Genomic DNA, 24,456 nt, shown 5'->3' with positions numbered 1-24,456 from the left:
TCATACTCATCTTCAAGTTGCCTCAAACAGAGGCCAAATGTCAAAATGAAGATTAAAAAGAAAGAGAATATATCCAAATCTGCCAAAAGTTTTGTTTTCTCGTGGAGACCTGGAAAGATATCTTTGTTACTAAACAAGATCAAATTTTTCTTCTTTCCTGTGACTGGACATTAAGTGGCTGTAAAGTATGAATAGGTATGTGCTTTCTCTCTCCTTAGAAGGAAAATTTCAACCTGCTTGTACTCCACACTACACTCAGTGGGAAATCATTTGACATTTAACCCTTTTCTCTGGTTCACTAGTTCACAAACTAATGAAAAAAACAATACTGAAAACAAATTCATAATGACGTATTGTTTTAGTTATCTACCAGATCTAACCATTTCTAAGAAATCTTCCTTAAGATATATATACAGAAGTAAAATCTGGGTCATGTATTTCTGCTTTGAAAGGTCTTTTTCTTTAATTGATATAGATATATTTTTTTATAAGGACATTCTTGCTCTGTACTGTACAAAATACTGCAAAATTTCAGCAACCAGCTGTAGCCTTCTCTTTTTGCCATAATTATTTCAATTGATTTCAAAACATAGTCTGGAATTTATTGTGTATTTTGTCCTTACAAATAGTTGCAAAAATCTTTCTATACATTCATTATAGATAAATAAAGTAATTGTGAAACAAAACAGTATCTATGCATTCTCTTCGTATTCTAGAATAGCTTCTTTAAAATATCCTTCAGATAGATTTCAACAGCCTTTTTTACTGGATTTACACAAAACCCAGCTAAGTCCCACTGAACATCTTGTGAAAAAGAAAACACAGGAAGTCCAAAATGTAGCTGATTTTTCTCCCTGGCTCTGAAAATAGGAAAAGCATTCTGAGGACTAGCAGTCACTTCATGTATTTACAAAGTGTATTAAAAACTATTCCAAGAAGCCTGGTGTAAAATGCTTGGGTAAAAGGTCCTTTAGTATCATAAGGGCTTGTTACATGAAAACAGGCCAAATATCAAAGATATAGCATAGATCAGATTGCTTCTGAACCTTATTTACTCGTATGCAATTTACTAATGAAGACCAAAAACAAACAAAAAAACCCAGCGGAGGATGTTACATTCACAAATACGACAAATACTTCTTACTTCAGACTCTTTTGGCAAATTAGGGGTTCGACCCAAATCAGGTTTTTGAGATATTGCCTATTTCTTTATTCCAGGAACCATTCATAATCTTTGGTAATGTTATTTGTTACAAAGCACCTGCCCCCAGGCAGCACGCTCTTCTTCAAGTCAAAGAAGGCAGATCATGCAACCGTCTTCAGGCCAGCTGCCCGTGCTGGCTGAACTGAGCTCTAGTAGTTAGCTGGTATGTCCTCGTTCCAATGCACTTCTGTCTTGCAGAATGCCACTGCTAAATTTGGAGCTGCTTTTCAGCACAGACTTCTCAGTATTTCTGATCCATCAATCTAAATAGACTAGTACAGAAAAATCTAAGTCAGTCAGGTTACAGTGAACTGCAGGGGCTTTCAACTACCGGCTGTGCAATGAAGCTTTATTTTTTAAGGTGCTTGTAAGTTGAGAATTCTTGAATGTAAGGAAGTGTAGCTTTCAAGTGCGTACAATTTCCCTTGTGATTCAACATGCACCAAAATCCTTTAAATTAATTCATTTATTTGGCAGGAGGTTTATGAGGTTTTTCTTCTTGAAGTTCTGTGCAATATTCAAATTGAACCTTCTTTTCTTACAGCAAAAAGGGAATAATTGGCATTCTATGACTTGGATAATCCTTGAATTCTCGTAAGTAGGTGTAGTGTTTATCCTTTGCCCAGATTGTCATCTGAATGAAGCAAAGCAAGGTAAACAGCCCCACTGGAAGGAAAGGAGAAAAAGATTCATTATCAGATGAAAAACTTGCTCTTGCTGCTGACATCAGTTCAGGTTAAAGTACCAAAACATTACTCACCTGGAACACACTGAGTCATGATTGTGAAACTGATCCAGGTCCCCACCTGTTTTGGCCAAGGAAATTTAAAATATTTCTGGTGACAGCATTTGCATTTATGTCTCTATTGATCAAAATAACCTTGTCCTAGTACAGGTAAATAAAAAAGCCAAGATCAGCCAAATCAATTTCTAGTGTTAACAACCTTTAGCCAAGATGGTGAACAGTGCCTTATTATCACAAACAAAACCTTCGTGTTTGCTTCCATAGCTATTACAATAATTTTAAGCATTACAATGTCCTTTCTGTTTCTCTGCCTAATTTGTATTTGTCAGACCTCCATCAGTGCTAGGAATGGTAACTTTCTATAGTCTGAAATCAAATGCTCTTCTCTTTAACATCTGTTAATCTCCACTGAATTTAAAACCTGGTGCTGTCCTTCTGTGCAAGAGTGAATGTTACACTGAATTGTGCTGATTTTATCTGCTTTGGAACTCAGCTGGGAGTTTGGCTCCTGATTAAGGAATACGAAATTATAAATTGATTCAAGCTTCTAAAGCAGTCACCACCAACACAAGTGACTGTGTAACTTCAGAAAAGACTGCAGCCTATTTTCTCTAGCACAGTATCTTCTATTTGTCTGACCCTATCTTCCTGCCTGCTGTGATATTTCTGGGATCTTGTGTTACAAATCTACCAGACACCCCCATCCCCTCATTGCAACACACATTCAGTGGCAATCTCCCTGTCCCTGGTGGCAGAATTTGCACTGCTTTACAGTGTGTCTGTTCAAGTTTAGCCCATCAGTACTGCCTCGGGAGGGGAGGAAGAGCAGACAAGTTCTCATCCAGTCTGGTTTAATGGGGTGTAGAGGAGGAGGGGAAATGTACAGAGCTCAACTGTTTCAGAGGTTTCTTCCATGTTTAACATTCCAAAAGAAATGAAAATATATTCAGCAAAGCTAAAATCTGAATATCTTGTTTGAAAATACATACCTCATATGTATAGTTAGGGCAAGATACAAAGAAAAACAGCCATGTGAAAGGATTCTTTGTTGGATATGGGATCTTACGGGTTTTGGATCCTATAGATTAGAAAACAAATTACAAAATATTCACACTCCTAAATACATTGTTTCCTATAAAGACAACCCAACTCTGTCTACTCCCATGTCTCATGACTGTGAGAGGGACAAGCAGGATGTGGGGAGACAGGATATCCTCTGGACTCACAAGAAGGAATAGGATAACTGTGAGGAAATGTTCTGGGCATTAGAAAGTCATCTACTTAGGCCTTTGATCACAGTCACTCCTGTAAGAAGAGGTACCTCAAGTTTTAAGTTTAGAAGTTCAAGGTTTTCTCAAATTGTCACAGAATGGGATTTTAGCAGGCACAGCTGATCACTGTAAGATGTTTGGCTCATGCCCAAGAAACCCTGATCTGCACAGAGATCTTGTGCCCCCTACAGAAGCCAGTGAAATTACTTTTTCTTGCTCACCAAATCATAGCTTTTACTAGCACTGTTTCCTTTTGCACTGCTAGTGTAACCAATATAACTGCTTCAGCAACACAACCTGGCCCTTAGCAATAAAAATTACTGTAAGATAAGAAGTGCTGTTCAACAGTCTGATGTTGGATTCTTTGCACTGTCTGATCTCCCTTAAAATACAATCTTTACAATGCTGAGTAACCTGTGCTCCCACAGCAGTCAGCTAACAGGTATCAACACCCCCCAGGATCAGCTCTTTCACGAGGCAGAGTAACTTAAGTAGTACTGAATGGCTGAGCAAAATTGAAAAATGATTATTCAGTTTTTACCATTTCTCCGGAGGTCACTGAGTGCAACATGAATGGAAAAATTCCCAGCTTCACACAGCTGCAAGAAAAAGTATGACAGAGTTAAAAATGTGATTCGGTTCGATTTGTTTTTCTTCCTTTTGTTATTTCCTGGGCTCCTTTAAAAACTTAGGGAAAGGAAAATTACTTGCTATAAACATATTAAATATCCTTAACCGAGAGTGCTGTCTGACAGGAGGACGAGATATCTTCATTCAAACGTGAGTCTGTGTCATACTCTGTTACGTATTTATAATATTTTCCAGAAAATGTGGACTCTATGTCCAAAAGATCAAATTTAGTGCTTAGATGATACCCATGAGATCTAAATAAAACAAAGGGGATAAAAGTAAACCAGGAGATACTTGCTTTATCTTTTGGTCATTCTTATGTCTTTAAAAACACCCAAAAATGGATTTGCATAGAATCATAGAATTAACTGAGTTGGAAGTTTTGGTTTCTCAAAAGTTATTAAAATCCCAAGGAAGATACAGGTTGGACTCTAAGTAAGTTTTCTTCCCTAGAGTATAATTGCTATGAATCATGAAGTATAATGGAGCTTCCTTCACTGGTTTTAAAGGATGCTGCCCCAATCAATTATAAGGAAAGTGTATTGAAATGACCCCTTTATATGATTAGGGACAGTCTCCAGTGCCTGCAATGCAGAACTATTAAAGCAAATGACTAGTGGTCAGAGCTCCTGAGTTTTATTCCTAGCTCTGTGCTTTCTGTTATGGAGTCTCTCTAGAAAATCTGAATAGGTTATGAAGTCACAGAATTTTCATACTAGGAAGCTGCTCTGAGATCCTGCAGTCACTGACAATTAATTTGTCAAAGTGAACAGCTGATGTTGTAAACGTGTTACGCATATATAGGAAAAGTCTTTGTATATAGGTGCATCTTTGTTGACTACAGTAACGTTCTTCTGCATGTATGAAACGTTCCTAGGAACTGTGAGAATGAACAGTGATGAAGAATTTTGATTCATAAGGAAAGCTGTAAAATTTTCTGAAGCTCAGCAAAATGAAACTCTATCCCTGGACATTATCAGTGACGTACTTTCTTAGGTGGCCAGTTCTCTGAGTTTTATGATCTGTTGTGATTCTTAACCCTCAACAAACAGTTCACAAAACAAACTCACTGGCTTTTAAACATAGTGTCACAAACTAGTAGTTCCAGCTTCTTTTAAAGATCATCCCAGCAGTTAAATATCCTAGTCTTGGAATGGATACTGAATGAAAATATTCCCTTGTGTACAAAATCACATTAAAAGCTGACAGATTTATCTATTCTGCATGCAAGTGGTCAGCTTTAGTAGTATGTTCCAAATGTTCAAGTATCTGCTTATCCTACTCACTCCTCCACTTATACAACAGAAAAAATAAAGCAAGATATTTTAGCATTTTATAGAAAAAGCAACAAACCTACCAGAAACATGATCACAGCAAAATTTATCTGTTTTTTCCCATAAGCTATTAAAAAAAAAAGTTTACATGTGATTAGTATTAGTATGCAAACACAACAGTACTTAAATCATTGTGGGTTGTTTTGCTACTTACAGGGAGGAGTGTAAAGAGGATGATTGATGTAATATGCAAGCCAAGCTGCAAATCCCCAATAATATAAGCAATTCTGAAAAACAGGCAATTTTTCTTTGTTTTAGTACAATCCTCTAGGCCAGTATTCACTGCAAGGACTGTTGATAACAATGGGCTAATCCTTCAATTTACTGATAATACAACAAAACATGGTAATTCTAAGTGTGGTAAGGTGGGAACAGATAACAGGACATAATAGAAAGGATGTAGTGCTCACAGAGTTGATATTTCGTCTCAAGTATCTTGGAGCTGTTAAGTTTATAAACAGTTTAGAAAGTATGATCACACTATTGAAAACAAATGTCTGGAAAGATACTGGGCAAAGTTGAAGTACATACGCACTGTATGTTAAAGAGAGATTTGTTTTGCTGACAAAAACATGTCTTTGTAAAACCAGATGTAAGCACTGTCTTCTCTTCCCTACTTATTACTTTACACTGCATGCTGTCTTACCTGTCCTCTTCTCCTTCACTCCATCAGTTTGCTTTCTTTCCCATGCTTTAACTTTTCCTACCTAAAATCATCATGCCTGATGCTTTTCTCTGCACTTGCACTGCAATATGTTGACTTTGTCCCTTTTGCTGCTGTCCATCTCCTTCTGTGATCCAGCTTCCATTCTCTAAACTCTGACAGCATAGCTGTCCTTAATGGCTGTACTGACTCACTCCTGACCAATCTCAGAGCTTGTTCACAGGCTTCATCCATGATAAGAACTCCTTACAATGACAATCTTTACCTGTTGTTTGATTTCCTTGGCCCTGCCTCCTGTGGGTTTTTTTCTGATGCTCATTGCTACTTCTGTAACTTGGTGACAGGCTTATCTTCTCCCTCCTTATATATCTGTAGGTAGGGGGGAGGCCCTTTCTTGGCCGCTTCCTCCCCTTCCTCCATGCTGTAACCTCTAGGAGCTGTTTTCTTGCAGGCAGATTTTAACCGTCATCAACAACTCATAAATTTGCCTCTCTTCACTGGAGTCTTCTTCTACCAAACCTGGTGCCTCAGCATGTTTGTTCTGACCTGAGCATCAGCAAGACCAAAACTGAGCTGTTTTCCTTTCATCACTCCCCCTGTTCTTTTCCTTCACCTTATCTTTTCTTGCATCCTATTTTCAATCTTGAGTAAACTGATCCTCTTACTCTTTCTGGTGATGCTTTTCTCTTGGCCTTCCAAATAGGTTCCTATACCTTAGACATTTCTAGGTGTTCCTGCTTTCTCCTTCACAGCTTTCCTTTCCTGCTCATGCAGGCAAAATTCTTGTCCAAGGCTGCATTCTTTTCTGTCTGACTAGTCTAACTTTTTTTCTTTTACTTTGGATTTTGCAGCCTTTTCCCCCTGTATATACCAGAACTGCATTTCTAGCAATAATACGCTGAAAAAGTGATTACCTCAGCGTCTGGAACCCGCACTAGCTGACTGCAGTGTCTGATGGTGCATTTTTCTGAAAATGCTGGTGCCCCCTCATCTGCTGCAAACAGTAGTGTCAAACATTCAGTTGCATTTCCACCTTCTTTTCAGAGTTAATTGAACCACTGAAGTGCCCAGAGACCTTTTGGGTAGGCTGTAATACAAGCACATAGTATGTCCTTGCTCTCAGATTATATATTAAGAGATAACTGATGATAAAGAGCAGATTATTAACCAATAATTACAGGTTAGGTGGGACAAATGAGCAGAGAAATTAAATAACTTCCCTGAGATGGCTTCATTTTTCCCCAGGAAATGCAGGAGAATCAGAAGAGTGACTTCAGTTAGGGACAATCTATTTAGTATCCTATCCATAAACAACTTCTTTCTCCCTAACACTGGCTTCTTCAGCCAGCTCTTACAATTCACTAATTGCTGTACAAACTTAGGTGGAAACAGTTGCTTGTACTCTTAGAATGGTGCCCTTAGAAAAACCTTTCCCTAGTTTCACAGCTTGGCACAGGACAGAACATATGGCAATGGATTTCAGTACAGTAAAATTAAATACATTTATTATAGTGTCTCAGCCCCCAAAAATACACATTGTAATTAAACTGAACAAGTACTATTCAGCCAAAGAACATGATTTACTGCAAGAGTATTCCTCAGTTATAAGAAAAGGAGCTTTAAGAGGAGTCTACCACTGTTAAGGACCTTAGCAGTGATACTATAAATGCCCAGATCCCACTAGAAGCCTTATTGCTCATACCAAGTGAGGTTGAGCTAGGAAGAGCAGAGCACATGCAGACTTCTTAAACTCACTTGACAGAAAGTGTTTCTTTTGAAAGAAAGCAAATCTTTCGTATTCTAGGTGAATAATAAAGCTTTACAACCTTTTATAATGTTGTAGGTCAAGTTCAGGTATTGCAGAGATCCTATAAATAAATTCCTAAATTCATGAAGTTATGGTTAGGATTTTTGTCTTCTCTGCTGCAACTGATGATCCCTATTTCTTGATGTCCTGCCTATGTTTATTCATGACCAGCATGTACCCTTCTGTTTATTATATTGTCTTTCAGTTTAATGATATTTATGTAGGTCTAGCACTTCCTTTCCTCTAGATGTTTTTCTAGAAAGTGATGATATCCCTTCTTTTTACTCATGAAAATGTTCATGGGTAAAGAAAGACCATGTAAGACTAATCATGAGACTAATTTTTAAGGAATTCCACTGGTAGCTTCCTATTATTAAAGGTCTGACAGATCCTTTTCTGGAACTTTCCTTCAATTAGTTTCTTTATCACCACACAATTTCTGTATATTAATCACTATCTTATTCACCTTGAGCTAGTTGTTTACTAAGTCCAGATAAACCTATTCTACCTCTGCAATGCCTAGAAAAATCATGTATCTTAGAAAGAATTACACTATCTTAGTATGTAGCATGAAATGCTTTTGGTGAAGCTACTGTATTGTAGGACATAATTTATTCCCATTTTCATTTGGTAAACAAAGGATGAAAATCACAAATCTCATTATTTATGTCCTGTCTCAGATTTCTGCTTATGGAGACTGAAGTGTCTTCTTTAAAGGCAGCATTCCATTGTTCTTAAAAAATAAGCTACCTATATCTGCTGGTGTGTGATCAAACACTGAAAGCAGGAAAGCTTTGTCTGCCATTTGGATGTGATGGGAAAAGTGAAGATGATGTGGTATTTTTCTCACTGTCACAATTTTGGAGTAACACCACCAAGGTCAATGAAATCATAAAAGCAAATCAAACTCAAGCATCGCTAAGCACTTAAAGTAAGAACTGTGAGCAACTTTACAGATGAAAGGAAGTGCCACCAGCCTGAGAAGATGGAAAAGGGGAAGTGATCACAATGACTGGTACAAATATCAATACTAGCATCAACAGTTTGTATGGTCTGAAAGGAACAAGTAGGTGTCAGAGATGGCATCGAGAAAAAGAAGATTTATCACACTGAATGAATTTTTTTCCAAGGTAAAGTTGCTCATTTATCTGCTGTTTAGCATGCATTAGCTACTCTTGTGTCACGAACAAGAGATCAGCGAACCTTCTAGCAATGCCTGCACTCTTGCTGCAGGAAGCACAATAAATTGCTAGGGAAGATTATTTTGAAGGGCCACTGCTCCACTACAGGCCCTTCTTTCATTTCAAAAGCTACCACCAGAATGGCCAGGGCCACTGGACAGTAAGGAGTTAGCCACAAGGTAGAGCTTCCATGCTGCAAGAATCAGTGCTGTAATGCAGATTACAAGGGACTGTCTAAATTTCAAATGTTAAATACCCAAGTGCTGACACCATAGGCTTTTCCAGTTGAGATGATAATCTCTTGTCTTCCTTAGTGTAAGGCGCTTTTTTTGACAACTAGTGTGTACTCTGTTGCAAAGATTTGTAAAACAACTACAGCCATGCATAACCATGCAGTCATTGTACTACTCTGCAGACATCTGGGAAACAGGGAGTCTGAACCCCAACAGTTCCCCTGTGCCACAGTAGCACTGGTAATGTTAGGGAATGCTCCTGTGGAGAGGAAAATGCAGAACAACCAAGATGCTTCGCGCTGGATCAAAGGTAAATTAACAGTTGCTTAACAGGAAAGAGAGTGTATGGAGCAAAGAGGATGTAAAATGATTGTTACAAAAAATAGTTGTTGTTTTTTTTTTTTTTTTAAAAAAAGCAACTCTCCCAACATTGTGCCTGTCTGTATCACCTTTAAAGTTAACATTGTTACTAAAACCTTCACAGCCGAGGATTTGGCTAAGTGAAAAGGAAGGGTATGCTGAAGGTTGAAAGTTCTAAAATGTAACGAGACTACTATAACATTAGTAATAGTATGGCAGCATGTATGTTATACAATAGTGACATTAAGAAATCTTCTAAAAGAACTACAGCTTTATGGGTGAGGTTGGTTGTGCATTGCTACAAAAGCCACACCAAAAAGTCCGTGCTGCAGAGGCAGAGCATAGGTTGGGTAGGTTGGATTTGTAAGGGGGGCTATGGATAGATTCTGGCACAATTTACCTTCACAATTTTCCTCAGTGGCATAGTCCCACGGGAGAATCGATGAACAAATACTGTTTCAATCAACCTTTTGATGTAGTGGAAAGAATGGCAGATACATGCCAAGCTGGAAACAGCAAGACAAAAGCATTTAAGAGTGCTTAAAAACCCAAAGAGTGGCAAGACATTTGGAATAAGACTACAAGAAATACTGCTCACGCCTGCAAACGGACTTACTTAACTACCGGGTGCGGACTTGATGTAAACCTCTCATCCAGTCCATAGACAAAAGTCATGCGGAAATAAAACAGAAAATAGATGAACAATGGACCTGTATATTCTATCAAAAATACCTGCAAAAAGAGAGAAAATAATTAGACAGCTGAATTAGATGATGGGTTTGCTTTGGTTGCTTTGTGATAATTATTGCAGTGGGATAAACACCTCCACTGACCCAGGATGGCACTAAGAGAGGCAGGGAGGGAACAGCAGGTTTGAGCTTGGGCTATGAAACTGGTAGACATGCACCTAAATATTTTGCAATTATTTGCTTCAGTTGCATTCAAACAGCCATTACCAGTGCAGCAGACACAGTATGGGTATGAAAAGATAATAATGTCAGCCCATAGATCATGACAAACATGCATGCATGTTACGTTTATGCAGCTCTCACCCTTCTCTTGCACTCAAAAACTGTTTCTTTATTTTGGATTAAGATGAAATTTGGTGAAGAATTTGTCTTGAAAAAGAAGAGTTCTGCTTCTACTAAATGAATTTTGTTTAAACTGGAAACAGCTTGTAAGTGTTCACAGTGACCCCATCTGTGTGAACAGTTAGCACAGTAGTTGTCCTGGGAAACAATAATTTCATCCTGTGTTCAAACAATCTTTAATTTGAACCCAAAGAGAAAAACAAAAAAAAAAACCAAAACAACAACAACAACAAAGGAAATCAAAGAGGCTAGTCTCTAACTTGATTTCATTTCAGATAGGTGTGCATTTCTTAGGAACATCACTTTAAACTGAAGTTAACTTTGGACCAAAAATTAACAGTTCAATTTTCCATACTTCTGTAAATGAGGAAAATAGGCCTATACCTCATTTATGGAGAAAGAAGGGAAACTGATTGTACTTCTTTCAGAAAACCCCCAAACACACAAAACCCCACAAACAAACAGAAACCCAACAACAAAACAAAGCAAACAAAAACCAAACAAACAAAAACCAAACCAAAACAAAAAAACCACCAAGCTGTTTTCTACTGTGTTTAGAGTTATTTTGATACTCAGAAAAATTGTGTCATTGACTTCTGTTACAATCAGCATTTTCTCTGGGGCAGATCAGATTTGGTTGTAGATGAAAAGTTCATCTTTTTGATCTGATAACACTGAAGTATTTCTTGGCTTATGTTTGAATGAAGCAACTTGAAGGGCAGGGAGAGCAGAACGTAAAAGAAAGATTATGGAATGGCAGAAGCCTGGTGTTACTCTGCACTGTGATATTTTGCTATATATTAATGTATGTGTGTCTGGGAGTCTACACTGCCATTGCAAGTTTTTGCCTGCCTTCCTGGTTTTTTGGATTGTGTAACAGCTGCCTAATTTATCAGCATTGCATCCAAAGAAATAATGCGAAGATTCAGTCTTGCAGAACATTTGACTTTATTTTACCTCCTATTAATGTTCTTTGCTATTTGTAGTCAACACAAGATTTTATTAGTGTCTCATAGCTAAGAAAGGGTAAATATGTCTTTAAGTTACGGGGTACTTTTCCTTTGATGTCGTGCTGTTTTATTGAAACTACTGTAATATGTGCAGTGAGGACCTTCTAAAGAGTTGGAAGGGTCACTGGTCACCTCACTGCATAATAAACAGCAGTGCTGCATTGCCTGCCAAGGGAGTTGTGATAGAATTTGCATTTGAGCTAAGACAATAAATATGCAGGGTCCTTGTGGATGGCTCCTAATATTGCAGAAATTATCAGCTGTTGTTAGCCTGACACGAGCACCCTGGGACACAGTCACATACAGACTGATCTTGCTGTCTGAATTTCCTTGCTGAAGTGACTTCAAGTGCTGGCATGTGAAGTTACTCACATGCCTCTTTGCAGGAGAAACTCATAGCAGTATAATCCTAATCTTTGTCAGGAGTTGCACAGGTCCTGTGAAGCAGGTCCCCAAAGGCATTTAGATACCGAGTTCCTGGTGATTTTGCAGTAGATGTCTAAATCCATTTGAGAACCTGGACCTTAGTTCTGTAGAGTCAACCTACCCTGCAGCAAATTTTCCACTGCTACTCTCCCAGGGAACTAGGCATTCATAGTAACTGTTACTGCTTTCCCTGATTAAATGAACTGAAGCAATGAGGATTCATTGCCTGCATCCACTATCAGAGCAGACATCATGCAGAAATATTGGAGAGAGACAAAAAGTGGTGTAAGGATTAATTATGGAAAATTAGCCATTGAAAGGGCTCAGACTTGAAGCACAGCTCACCGTAGTCCATCCTATCTGTGGCCCTAAATCTTTAAAGTATAAGGTAGCAGTTGTGCCAACAGGGAGGTGCTGGAGGATTTCTTCATCCCTCAGGGACTTTCCTTCTGAGAAGGAAAGAAGTAATTACATCTCAGTGAAATTCAAGTCCACTTTGGTAACATATTAACTTTATATTGTGCTTTATCCAATCTGTGAGATTCTTTGATGTGGATCCTCTATTCACACCAAGACAGTTAAGAGAATTCTCAATCCAATGTGTTGCCTGCCTATTCTAGTAGACTTGCTTCATCACTGTTAACAGCAGAATTTGCTGATGGGTCACTGCCCTTTATCATAATTCACTGACCTCCTAGTCACCTGCACCTCTCTCTCTCCTCTCTTTTCCACTCTTCCCATTGCTCATCATCAAACAAACAAAAGATAGGATAAGATGTGACTGGAAATCTCTCCTACAGAAATTTTCATTGCCTTTGTTTTCCCAAACAACCAGCTAGGAGGTGATTCCACATGACTTGAGCTAGTACTCAAGCTTTTAATGTCTAGATTTGGAGGAGTCTCCAGAAGTCCAGCATTTTCTCATGGCAGGTCTGACAACACTGAAGGAATCTGACAAGGCAGACCTTTGAAGAAGGAACTAAGGTACTCATGCATCTCTTATCCATGGGTAGACTTTACAAAATGCACTAATCTTTTCCAACAGACTTCTAAGGGACTGTTTAAATAAAATTATGCTTAATGAAAGCAAAGGAAAAAACCATTTTATATTTTATACTGAATACTAAGATGAATTTACACAGTTTGGCCATTAGACTTTCTTTTGTGCACTGAGGCCATGTACTAAGAGGCTTCTAGTAGCAACACCTACAACTGTATTAATGAAGTCAGCCAGCTGGCATCAGCTTTGTCAGCAATTGCTACATCCATTGCAATGTGTTTTGCATTAGCTTACCTCAAAAGAACTGTAATTCCTGCCTGAGAGCAGAGGATTATGTGAATTGATCGCTCAGACTCACAGCCCTTTTTAGTACTCCCAGCTGAACCTCACCGTGGAAATCATCTCACTGCAGCTAAGGGAAAATTAATACCTAGATTCTGTGCTGCCTGTCTTGAAAGCAGAAGTTAGAAAGCTCAGTAGTTAGGAAGTGCACTGGAACAATGTGCAAACTCCTCAGTTAATTACCAAGCACCAGGCACAATCATGGAACTTTGTTCAGTACTTCCAAAGAATTGTATTTTTTCTGGATTCTCTTCAGCTTTCATAGTGCTAATTAACATAGCTGGAAACTCATTTTTAAGAGCTAATAGCCATTAAAAGTACACCTTTCATGCCAGGGCCCTGCTCAGAGTTTAGTTACTCTAATCCTCACAAGTACTTACTTGGGTTAAGTTTTATTGACTGCCTTGCTGGATACCACCGAGGATCTGTAAGACCATACAGAATAGTGTGATACACAATGTTTGGTTTAGGTTATCCACTATTATAATGAATGCAACGCAACAAGATAAGATTTAGTTAAAGATTTTTATGAATATTTATTCCACATTAATATCAATGATAATTTATGCAGCAGAAAATTTACAAAGGTGTATTAGGAGAGTATAAAATAATGATACTGAAATCTCACTGTGATCACATTCATGTGCAGGGTATCAGCACTATGGGTATATCACATGTTTCAAATTATGTAATTTTTTCCTATTTATATAGTGGATATTCTGATGTGATGTGAGCTGCTGCAGAAGTTATACTCACATAATTTATGGAACATCAATCTGATCTCTCTAATTGTGGCATTTGGTTCCACCTAGGCAACAAAATATTGCATATGTAAGATGCATATTTTAAAATACAAGTACTAGGTTTAAAACTATTAAGTCAAATAGAAACGTGACTTAGAGAATGTAACTGTAACTTTTGTACAGATGTCTAGCCTTGGTATGAATGATTCAAAGGACTGACAGGAAAAAGAGAGGACAATTTTTGATCCATGTTTCAGAGGCAACTTCTCTAGCAGTGATCAAGAGTTACTACAACAGCACTGAAAACTCCTTCTGGAAAAGGGCCAGAGTACACGGTAGTTAGTAGGAAGCTCACATAATTGTTGCAAGTGACTAAAGAAAGGCTACCAGGAAATAAAATACCCTTCATAACCATTAATTTTACTTAAGAAAAGTTATTAATTTCTAAAAAGTCACCTACCCTTTTAAACAGATTTGTGTTTTACCTTATCTAGGAAGCATAGCTGTTTCTTTGTCTCCCAGTCAAGGATTTCCACCTGATGGGACACAAAATGATAATTAATAATTATTGGCTAAATACTGCCTAAACTCTTAGTTGATTCCCAAATTCACAACCATTGTTCAGAGTGAGACACCATTTTATTCTGGTCTGCGAATTGTGTTAAAAACCCTCCTGATGTTCTCAAGAGACAGCTTTTAATCATAGCCAGGTTCTGAAAGCACTTCCAAGAAAAAAAAAACCATTATTGCCAAATGAATTGTCTTCCTGGATATATTCAGAAGCAGAAGTAGCTAACTTAGTGATCAAAACACATTGATCCGGGTATTTTCTTATACTAGAGTAAGAGGAACAAATAAGGCATATAGAAATTTCACAGGAATTGCTAGGGAACAGTATTTTTATTATTAATAAAATTAGTTGAGAAAAAAAATTAAATATATATATACATATGCATGTAAGCAAATATTCTGAGTACATACAGCTTAAAGATCAATGTGTATTTTTCCCAGAACATTTTAACTGTAAAGAGGGTGGAAAACATTGGTGGACCTAATGAACAAATGCAGCTAAATATCTGGACTTCAGAAACCCTGTTGTTATAGGAATGCTCAGTGTTACTCTTGCCTCTGAGATCACCTGTTTTAGTAACTACATATTAGTATTTTATATTCCAAGCAGTTGTTTAGCTACAGCTCTGAAAAGGAAAGTTTATTTTCGTGATCAGGTGCACTTTGGCAAAAAGTTATTATTTTAATCAACAGTCAAGCAGAAAAGTCCCCAAACATTTCAAAGCCAACTGCAGCAGGCCACCAAAACCTAAAAATACCATGATGGTGTATTAACTGAATTTGTTCAAACGCTGTAATGGAACTTTGTTGTACAGCTATGAGTGAAAATCCAAAGCTTATCTTAGTACCAAAAGAGTTTGTTGCAGTTGTTGGGTTTTTTTATATACACATCTAGCATTAATTATGTTTGGTATTAACTGGCCAAGAGGATAGATTAACATGAGACTTTAAATATGATTCCTCACTAAAAATAGGAGTCACAGTCCAGTATCTTTCTAATAGGGTTGCTTTGAAGAGATCACTTGTTTAGAGTATCTTGTTTCCATGTTTTACTTGTCCCAAATGGTTCTTTCTCTATTGGTGCAGCAATGGAGCTCCAGCCAGAACTGTCTCCACAAAAGATACTAATGCCATGATATTTTCTACCTGTGCATTGTAAGTCTAACTGGGACATCAGGGGAGGTAAGCGCAGTTCCTCCTTTGTGATATGTAACAAATGTGTGACAAATTATTGGGATATGTTTTCCCTTAATTTTTTATATTTGAAATAGCACAAATTTCAAGTTTCAATGTCTGTTTGTGTGAAACCTCCATGGGAAAGCAAATGAAGTGGATTCCTTTCCCAGAGGACTACTCTTGAAATACGTCATTCTGACTCTTGCAGCCCACAGAACAAGTGCAGGGCAAGGAATGGTGAGAGGCAATGTGTCCACTTGGAATATGGAAAAATCCACATACAAGGAATTTTGTCACCATGATCTCGGCCAAATATTGGAAGAAGTTGCTTAGCGAGGATGTGGAATCTCCATCCTTGGAGGTATTTAAAACTGGACTGGACAAGACCCATTGCCATTTGATCTAGCTGGATCTGCTTTGACCAAGATTTGGATTACATGACTTCCAGAAGGCCCTTGCAACCTAAATTGCTCTTTTTTTTTTTTTCCCCAACATTTCATTTACTTTCAGTTACTTCCAAGATCTAAGAAATATCAAACATTCTTTCCCTTTCCAAAAAGATGGATGCAGGAACACAGCTTTAGATTCCACTCCAGTCCATAGAAAGCTGTGCAACAACAGAGTGAAAGCAAGGTGACTGTTTCCTCGAATTATCACATCTCTTGGCTGTATCAGAACATTCCCCAGTGTGCAGATGTTCCCTGCATAAGGGACAGAAAAGCCTGATCCAGAGCAAGAAGTGGTGTCTTTTCCAAACAGAACGGCCAATCCCGTGAACTGACGTGGCACTGAACACGGTGTTTCCAGTCTTCAGGCACAGCACCAAGCCAGTTAATGTATTGGTTGGCAACAGTTTTAGATACCCAGCAATCTGTTCTTGGAACACTTACTGATGGGTATCATCTCTTTCAAACATAAATTGGTTGCCTCAGAGAACTTTAATTTCTTTGTGTTTTCAAAGCATTAAGCACAATAGGACACCAACGGTTGGTCTGCACTAGTGTTCCATGACTTACAGTCCACTTATTTGGGGAATTTTTAAAGGCGTTTTAAACTACAGCTTCTCTAAAATTACTCTGAGTAGAACTTAATCAATAGGCAGATCTGTGCAAGATGTTAAAAACTTGTATAAGTAACTACAAATATATATCTTTGATGCTTAGAAGACAAATTTGTTCTCTTGCATAAGGATTAAATATTGATAGTGTCATTAATAATAAAAGTAAAATAAAAGTAAAATAAAAGTAAAAATCTTGACCATTACTATTTAGAACAGGTTGAAGGCAAATAATCAATATGTGATATAAACAGCTGTTAAATTTTTCTTCAGAAAATAAAAAGGTAAAATAAAAGGGAGGAAAGTTTATTCATGAGAGAAAAACAGCTGAGAAAAGTGTTTAAAAAGGGTTTTTAAGGTGAGGTGTCTCTGCAATAGGATTACAAAAATATAGTCAATCAAATTCCTGCAGTTTAAAGCCATGTCAAGTGCTGAAGGATCAACAGATCTTCAAAATGATGTAATAACTATTATGGAAATACTGACACATTTATCATGTCTGTGCATCTTAGAAGTTTTATTTGAAGCCATTTGTAAGCAGCAGATAAGTAAACTGTAGCTGAATGAGACTTTGTATGCACTGACATAAGCATACATTGTATTGATTTCTTTTGAAATTACTCAGTTATATAAAAAAAAGCTTACTTCACAGTATAGGAACCAATCACCAGTCTGGGAAAGAGTAATACAGAGTGAATTGTCCCTGAACTGTTGGAATGCTTAGGTAAGTCAATTTCCTTGAATTTAACTTTAAAACACATTCCAGTGGTTGCCACAGTCCTCATTAAATCTTTCTAAACATTTTTCCTGTGGAATTAGCTATTTGCTCTATCTCCTTTGAGTTTTCTGGTAGACTGTGTTGTTCCTGAAGGAAGTAAGCATGCCTTAGTGTGATCTCACATTAGGGTGTATCAAAAATAGCCTTCTTGAGGTCAGTAGTTAAGCCAAAGGGAAATTGCTGTAAGTGTACTTACACTGAAAATTATGTTTGTGCTGCTGCTGTTACAACTGACTCTCAGTCTGAAACTTGCCTTGCACAGGAATGTACTGTTGCAGACGGTAAGTCTAAGGATCCATCTAGAATTGCATCTTTGTGTAACAGCCAGCAGCAGGTGACTCAGAAAATGTAATAAAACAGGGCAAGAATATAGTGACACCAGGGAAGGGAAGAGACAGACACAGTGATTGTGATTCTCCTGCATCAGAAGTGCTGCCTGTGTATTCAGTTACTTTTCATGGGGTTTTTTCCTCAATTAGTTTATCCACTTGCCTTTTAAACCTGTGTAAACTTTTGCATGCAGAGTCGTGAGGCGGGGAGTCCTGTAGCTTAGCCACATGCTGTGTGAGGATTTCCCAAAGCAGAACCAAGGCACATGTTCAACCACAAAGCAGTATTTCATCATCTTACCTGTGATGTGCTGTACCTTATTCTGTAAGTAGTCTAACTACATAAAGCCTTACTTGTCTGAAGCAACTGGCTCATATTCCATGAGACTAGAATCTTATTACATTATTTCACTGCATACAAAGAGAAGAGATACAGTGACGCCCATACTCAAAAGGTTTCATAAAATTAATTTTCACTTTTAGAATTTAGATATCTAACATTTACAGGTTCACAAGATATACACTAGGTACATACTCCTCGCCTTCTAAGTTCTGCTCCTGTGCGAGCCAAGGTGCACCAGTGTCTGACCTGTGCTGAAATTCACCATGCATTTTTATATCTTCCACCTGTTTCAGATTTGTTGGTTAGACATGCTCTCATCTAAATCCCTGAAGACCTTGAGCTGGTAAGCATCTTTATCCCAAGGTCAGCACAATGCACAGCATTTAGATTATTTCTGAATGAAACTAAACCGTCAGCAAAGGAGTTGATCTAGTTCTTCATGTAATAGGCACACTGCCAGGAAGTGGGAAATTGCTTTAGAGTGTCTTTTGCCATTCCCCACTACCCCTCCCACAGAGGGAGACCAAAAAGTACAGGCAGAGGAGGACAGTAGTGTATTCCAGTGAAAAGAGCAGTCTACTACTGCTGAATTTCTTCCTCTCTAGGCTCCTTTAAGCATTGCTCCCTTCCGTTGTAATTCTGTTCAGTATTTCTTTACAGAGGATGCCTTTTAGGATACCATACAATAAGTTGAAGTAGACTTAGATACCTTAACCAAATTATCATATCTCATCATGGAGCTGGGTGCCTAACACAGAGTCATAGCAACACCCAACTCGCTTCATGTGCCTGGACCTAAGGATGATAACAGATATCCTTCAGAGTGATCATCCTTCAGAAGGACAGATCCATTTGTGTAATTGACAGGAATAAAATGAGTCAGCATAAGAATGGTCAGGAAGAAAAAGGAAGGAAAAGGAAGGTCTATTCACTTGGTGGGGAGGCAGTTTATTTTTCAGGAAAGGAAGAACTGTTAGAGGTTTCACAGTGAATTCTGGCTCTTGAAAGTCTATGAAAGCTTTCCAGCTTTTACTAGTACGGCATCTTTCAGGATACACAAGATGAAAAAAGAACCTGCAGCAGTTAATACTGACTCAGTGGGTATTTACTTACACTGCTAACACAGAGCTGCACGTTGCCAGTTCCCCAGGCATACTAAAAAGTCCCATCATTCACTCAGTATCAGTGTCACTATGAAGCTCATTGGAGCGCCTCCATCTGAGAACCTGAGCCAGCTTTGACTCACCATGAAGTTGACATCCGGGTTTTCCAACACCACTGCATAGCCTTTTCTGTATGCAAGAGAATATCCATTGCCTCAGGGCTTTAGTTTATGGAGATTATTTTCTACGATGACAATACTGAGGTAGAAGACATTTACAAATTTTTTTGTGAAATCACAATCATATCTTGTCATCAGCGCTGGGATTTGGAATGTTGAACTTCAGTATCTCTAGTTTCTTTACTAATTTTCATGCATCATTTGGTGTATGGATGTCAAAATGTATATCCAGTGTATGCTTTTGACATGGAATTGAAGAAACAGAAGAGAGAGATTTTTTTTTCATTGTTTTTTACATAGCGGCAGCAAGGATGGCTCTGCTGTCTTTTGTTAGGGGAGGAAGACTGGAAGCCCTGGGAAGTTTAGAGACCTTAGATAGGTGAACTCACAAAATTTGTATTAATTTTTTTTAAAATATACTTCAAAAAAGCATAATTTTTTTCTAAAATATGACTTTTAATTTTGAATTCAAATTCTGAATAGCTTCAGGTACTTCCTGCCATGTAATGTTTTACTACGATCTTCTCTTATGCCAAATTAAGTTCTCTCTCAAGCTTCATAGAGAAAAAAGACAAATTGCTAGTTTTAAGTGAAGCAGCACAACTTAGTGTTGAAAGTCTTGGTAAGTGTGTGGAGAAGTGATAAGAGCAGAGAAAAGGATAATGTTTTTCCCTATCATCTCATCTCTTTCTGTGATAATAGTCTTAAGTGTTATTTGTGAAAACAGAGCAGATGTCCTCAAACAGCAGGGCAAGTTTCAGCAGTGTCCCTTTAAATGTCTGTTCAAATATCTCACATGTGGCCTTGTCTTTTCAGGCAATTCTTGGAGGATACAGAATCTTAAAATGTTCTGCAGTCCTGCTTTTGGCACTTGCTCCAAGTGCTCTTACTTGACAAGGCTTTAGACAGCATAGCTCCGAGTGGGAGAAGGCTTTGTAACAGGAGCTGTGACATCTCAGCCATGCTAGCTGGGCAGCAATCACCACCCCCCTTACATTCAGAGGGTTTTCGTCTCAGACAGAAGGGGGGGAGAACTTTAAATGCCAGCAAGGGGGGTCAGTACATTATTGCTTTTAGACTGTACTGCGTATGTCAGTTCAATCTGTCCTCAGGGCATGAAGACTCCAAAATATTTTTGGTTATCACTGCTCATAAAAAGCACTTCCCATCCAAACCAGTTATGGAAGCAAAAGCACAACTATGCTTCTTATGACACTAATTTTCTTCAGTGTGAGTGTATTTGTTCAAGGATCTTTCCTCTAGGAAGTCAGAATGCCATAGTATTTTCTTTATATTAAATGCTTTTGAGGACCTAAACCTGAGAAGTAGAAAAAAAGAGTAGAATTCATTAGCCAAATTCAGAGGTCTGCTACAGACATTTACATCTGAGCATGTCACCTACACATCCCTTGCGTGGAAAGGAGGAAATCAGGCATTTTTAGGATAAACTGTACCATAAGCTCTGAAACATATCTCAAATAGGTCATAGGAGTTATTCTCCAATCAGTTTGGAGAAATGAGCACTTCTAGAGAACATTAATCTAGATACAAGTCTCTGTCATACATCTTTCAATCTTTGGAGCTGAATCCCCTCAAATTATCAGGTGCAGTATTGTCTATATATATATTTCTTTATAGTTGTCCTTGCCAAGCTTCTTCTGAGCTATTAGTAATTAAAAAAAAACCTGAGGTGAAATTAGAAACATACCAATACCTAAAGTAAACAAGACAGTTGGGTGATTGTAAAATGCTCTGTGATTCTTATCAGGATGCACCCTGGAACAGCAATAAAGGGTAAATGGTTAGAATTGTACAGAGGAAAGTACAGATCTATACCATTCCTCTAACAGGGAATGCTAAAATTTAGAACACCAATAGAGAAGTGGAACACTCACTTTCTCTCTTCTGATAGCTCAGTTTTCAATGTATGGTGGGGAAATGCAATTCAGAATTCAAAGTCAGTGACTTTATAACAGAAAGCAAATCAGCAGAACAGTGCAGAAAGCACTACGTAACAGCACTGCCCAGTGCTACCCAGGCAGTCTTTGTTCACATCCTTCCCCCTGAGCCAGCTCAGACACATATTGGAGGAACTGGACAAATCTGTTTCCACCCATTAGCTGCTGTAAAGAGAAAAGGACTAAGACACTCAGGGCAGATGTGTAAATCCATGAACCATACTGAATTCGGATTAGTGCTGCTTAGGCACAGGATCTCGATTTAGGGCTCAAAAGACCTGAATCTGCTGCTATTGCACTGCCTAGTAAGACAGAACAGGTCATTCAACTTTTGTGTGTTTCCCCATCTGCAAAATCAGATAACAATAATGATGTCCATGCTTTTGAGGTCTTCTAGGAACTAGTGCTATTCAAAAGTTCAAGTAAGGCTGAGGCAGAAGAGCAAACCTGAAGACTCAAGACCAAAGACATTCAGTAGAGTAGCACACAAGTGCCTGCTTCAGCATTTCAATCTCTTGACAGTTTGGGACAGTGGTAGAAAAGCTTGGCTGTTTTTCCTAAAAAAAGGAAACCACCAGGAAAGTCAGCACTGCTGAGGAAAAGGCATTGTGCAGGTACTACATAAGAGCTGTAGGCAGCTTATTTTGATGAATTGTGATGTCCAGAACATTGTTACAGCTTTGAAAAGCAAAATCTGAACTTTCAGGTCATAGTAAGTTACTAAAGGAGCAGACGCTTTTCAGATAGTTTCGTATTCTATTTATGTTATAACAACTGGTTTGTCTGGGGAAAAGGAATTGTGTTCCTCCCGCTGTGCATTGTTTCTAGTAAAGTCGTGATGGAGAAACTGAAGTATAAGCCTGCAGAAACACATTCAGGATTGCTGTCATTTAGCTTGTACAGACGTTCAGCCGCTCTTAAGATTTTTTGTCTTAGCCAGCCTAACTAATTCGAGCAAAGAGTCTGTGTGGCTGTTTATGTAAGTCAATGAGATGTTACCCTTGACGCCCCCCAGATGCGCGTTACCCTACGCTTTCTGTAAGCACAAGGAGCTGACTGTACTGAACTCCGCCCGGCTGCTTCTCGTTCCCCACGCAAGATCGAACACCCCGTGCCAGCAGAGGCCCCCTCGCTCCTCCCGCCGCACGGTGGGCGCAGCTCCGGGAGCCGTCCTGAGCCGGGCCGGGCCGGGCCGAGCCGGGCCGGGGCGCTGCCTCCTGGGCCACGCCTGCACCGGGCCGAAGGCTGTGCGGGACGGCTCTGGGTGCACAGCGGCTGGCGACGGGGTCTTCCGAGAAGTTGGGGACAGAAGGTGCCGAGAACATTCCTCGCTCTCTCCGCACGGCCGGGACGCGTTGCCAAACCCGCCCCGCAGGCTGCCCGCGGTGCTGCCCGAGGCAGGATCCGCGGGAAGCCCAGAGCCACGGATCCAGCGCCTCCGCGGACGGCTGGGAGCTCGGGGATTCCCCCCGCCTCGCTCTCCGGAATCGCGTCCGACGAACACCGGGGACGCGGGGACGAGAAACGGAGAGGGGAACGTGCCCGGGGTAGGAAAACACGGGGCGGGCGGCAGCCTCTTTTGCCCCCTCGCCTCAAGGAAACCCCCGGCGAGCAGCGTTCTCCCCCCGGCTCCAGCGGCGGTCACTTCCCTTGGCAGACCCGGGAGCGGATGGCTCCGGCTCCCCGGTGCTTCAATGCAGATGGAGCGGGAATAGAGAGGAGCCCGCCGGGATCCCGGGCAGCCCCGTCCGCCGCCGGCAGAGATGCTGCGGAGCCCGGTCCGGGCTCGCCTCGCCCCGTCCGCCCCCCGCGCCCGGCGCCGCCCGCACCCACCTCGAAGAAGCCGGCCCTGCCGCCCATCCTGCGGCCACCGCCGCTCCGCCCGCGGCACCGTCCGGGCCCCGCGCCGCGGCCAATCAGGCGGCGAGCGGACCCCCCGCCCCGCCCGGGCAGGGGCCGCTGCCCGGCCGAGCGCGGGGGGCGGCGGCGGGAGCGGGGCCGGGAGCGCTCCCGGAGAGGCGGCGGCGCTGGCCGGGCAGCCGCAGCAGTGCGGGACCGCCCGCACCTCGCACACGCCAAGTTCTGCAGCTCCCGCTGTTCGAAAACGGAGAGAAGAGTGATGTTCACCGGCCGCCGGGAGTGACGAGCCAGTGCCATTTCATTCAAAAAAGGTGATTTATTTTTCTTCCAGCATTACCGAATTACTGCAGGAAATCAACCGCGCTTTTTCTCTCTCTCTCTCTTTTTTTTTTTAAGATCTGAAGTAGCTTAATGAGATAACCTGCAAAAATACAACTGATCATGAGCTAGAAAACGTCTTCCTTTCTTTCTTTGATAGTTTACCTGATGTTTCAGGGGTGATTGGACTGACAACAGAACTCTGCTGAGATCCCTTCTTCTCCTGTGATGTGTTCTGCTGTCACTGACACTGAAATGCATGGCATAAAGCAGTGCAGAGGCTGACGCTGTTTTCCTCCACCCGTTCTTCATTATGTGATATCCTTTTTTCTAGAGCTAAGGTAATTAAATAACAGCAAAATCTACAAGGCTACAAAGGAACATTGCTTTTTTACTGCCATAAATTTCCATTAAATAGAAAGATTTATGCTATGCACTGTTTGAAAACCTTCTGCTATCTCCAAGTTTAACCTGCTTGCATGGCATTATAACCATCAAAGCTACTTAAATGAAATATCAAATAATAAATTTCACCAAAAGAAAAGGCCTCTATTGGAAAGCCAGAAGGCTGATGAGAAAGACCTAACAGAACATCATTCATTACCAGAGTAAATCTGGACAAATATGGAGATGTACACTCCTTCCCAAGCCAACCCTGAGTCTGGAGGATTAACCTTTGGGTCCGGTTAGACCTTCTGGATTTTTATGTTACAGAAAAAGAAAAAAAACATACTGCTTTTCCAA

The 24,456-nt window shown here is 39.8% G+C and overlaps 1 protein-coding gene across 1 annotated transcript; it reads right to left on the bottom strand.

Moving 5' to 3' along the window:
* Positions 1 to 352: 352 nt before the first annotated feature.
* LOC126635507 (very-long-chain enoyl-CoA reductase-like) lies at positions 353 to 23,978 on the bottom strand. The gene is given in 14 exon segments (XM_050306832.1): positions 353 to 1,870; positions 1,965 to 2,010; positions 2,939 to 3,027; positions 3,762 to 3,819; positions 5,208 to 5,251; positions 5,339 to 5,411; positions 9,830 to 9,935; positions 10,046 to 10,161; positions 12,302 to 12,405; positions 13,679 to 13,723; positions 14,055 to 14,106; positions 14,527 to 14,577; positions 23,878 to 23,948; positions 23,951 to 23,978. Coding segments are annotated over 14 exon segments (1,011 nt in total). The 3' UTR covers positions 353 to 1,742.
* Positions 23,979 to 24,456: the final 478 nt, after the last annotated feature.

Source organism: Myiozetetes cayanensis, unplaced genomic scaffold (assembly GCF_022539395.1).
Source record: "Myiozetetes cayanensis isolate MyiCay16 unplaced genomic scaffold, myiCay2020 scf12, whole genome shotgun sequence".
NCBI lineage: Eukaryota > Metazoa > Chordata > Aves > Passeriformes > Tyrannidae > Myiozetetes > Myiozetetes cayanensis.
This window is presented reverse-complemented; position numbering and strand designations above follow the sequence as displayed.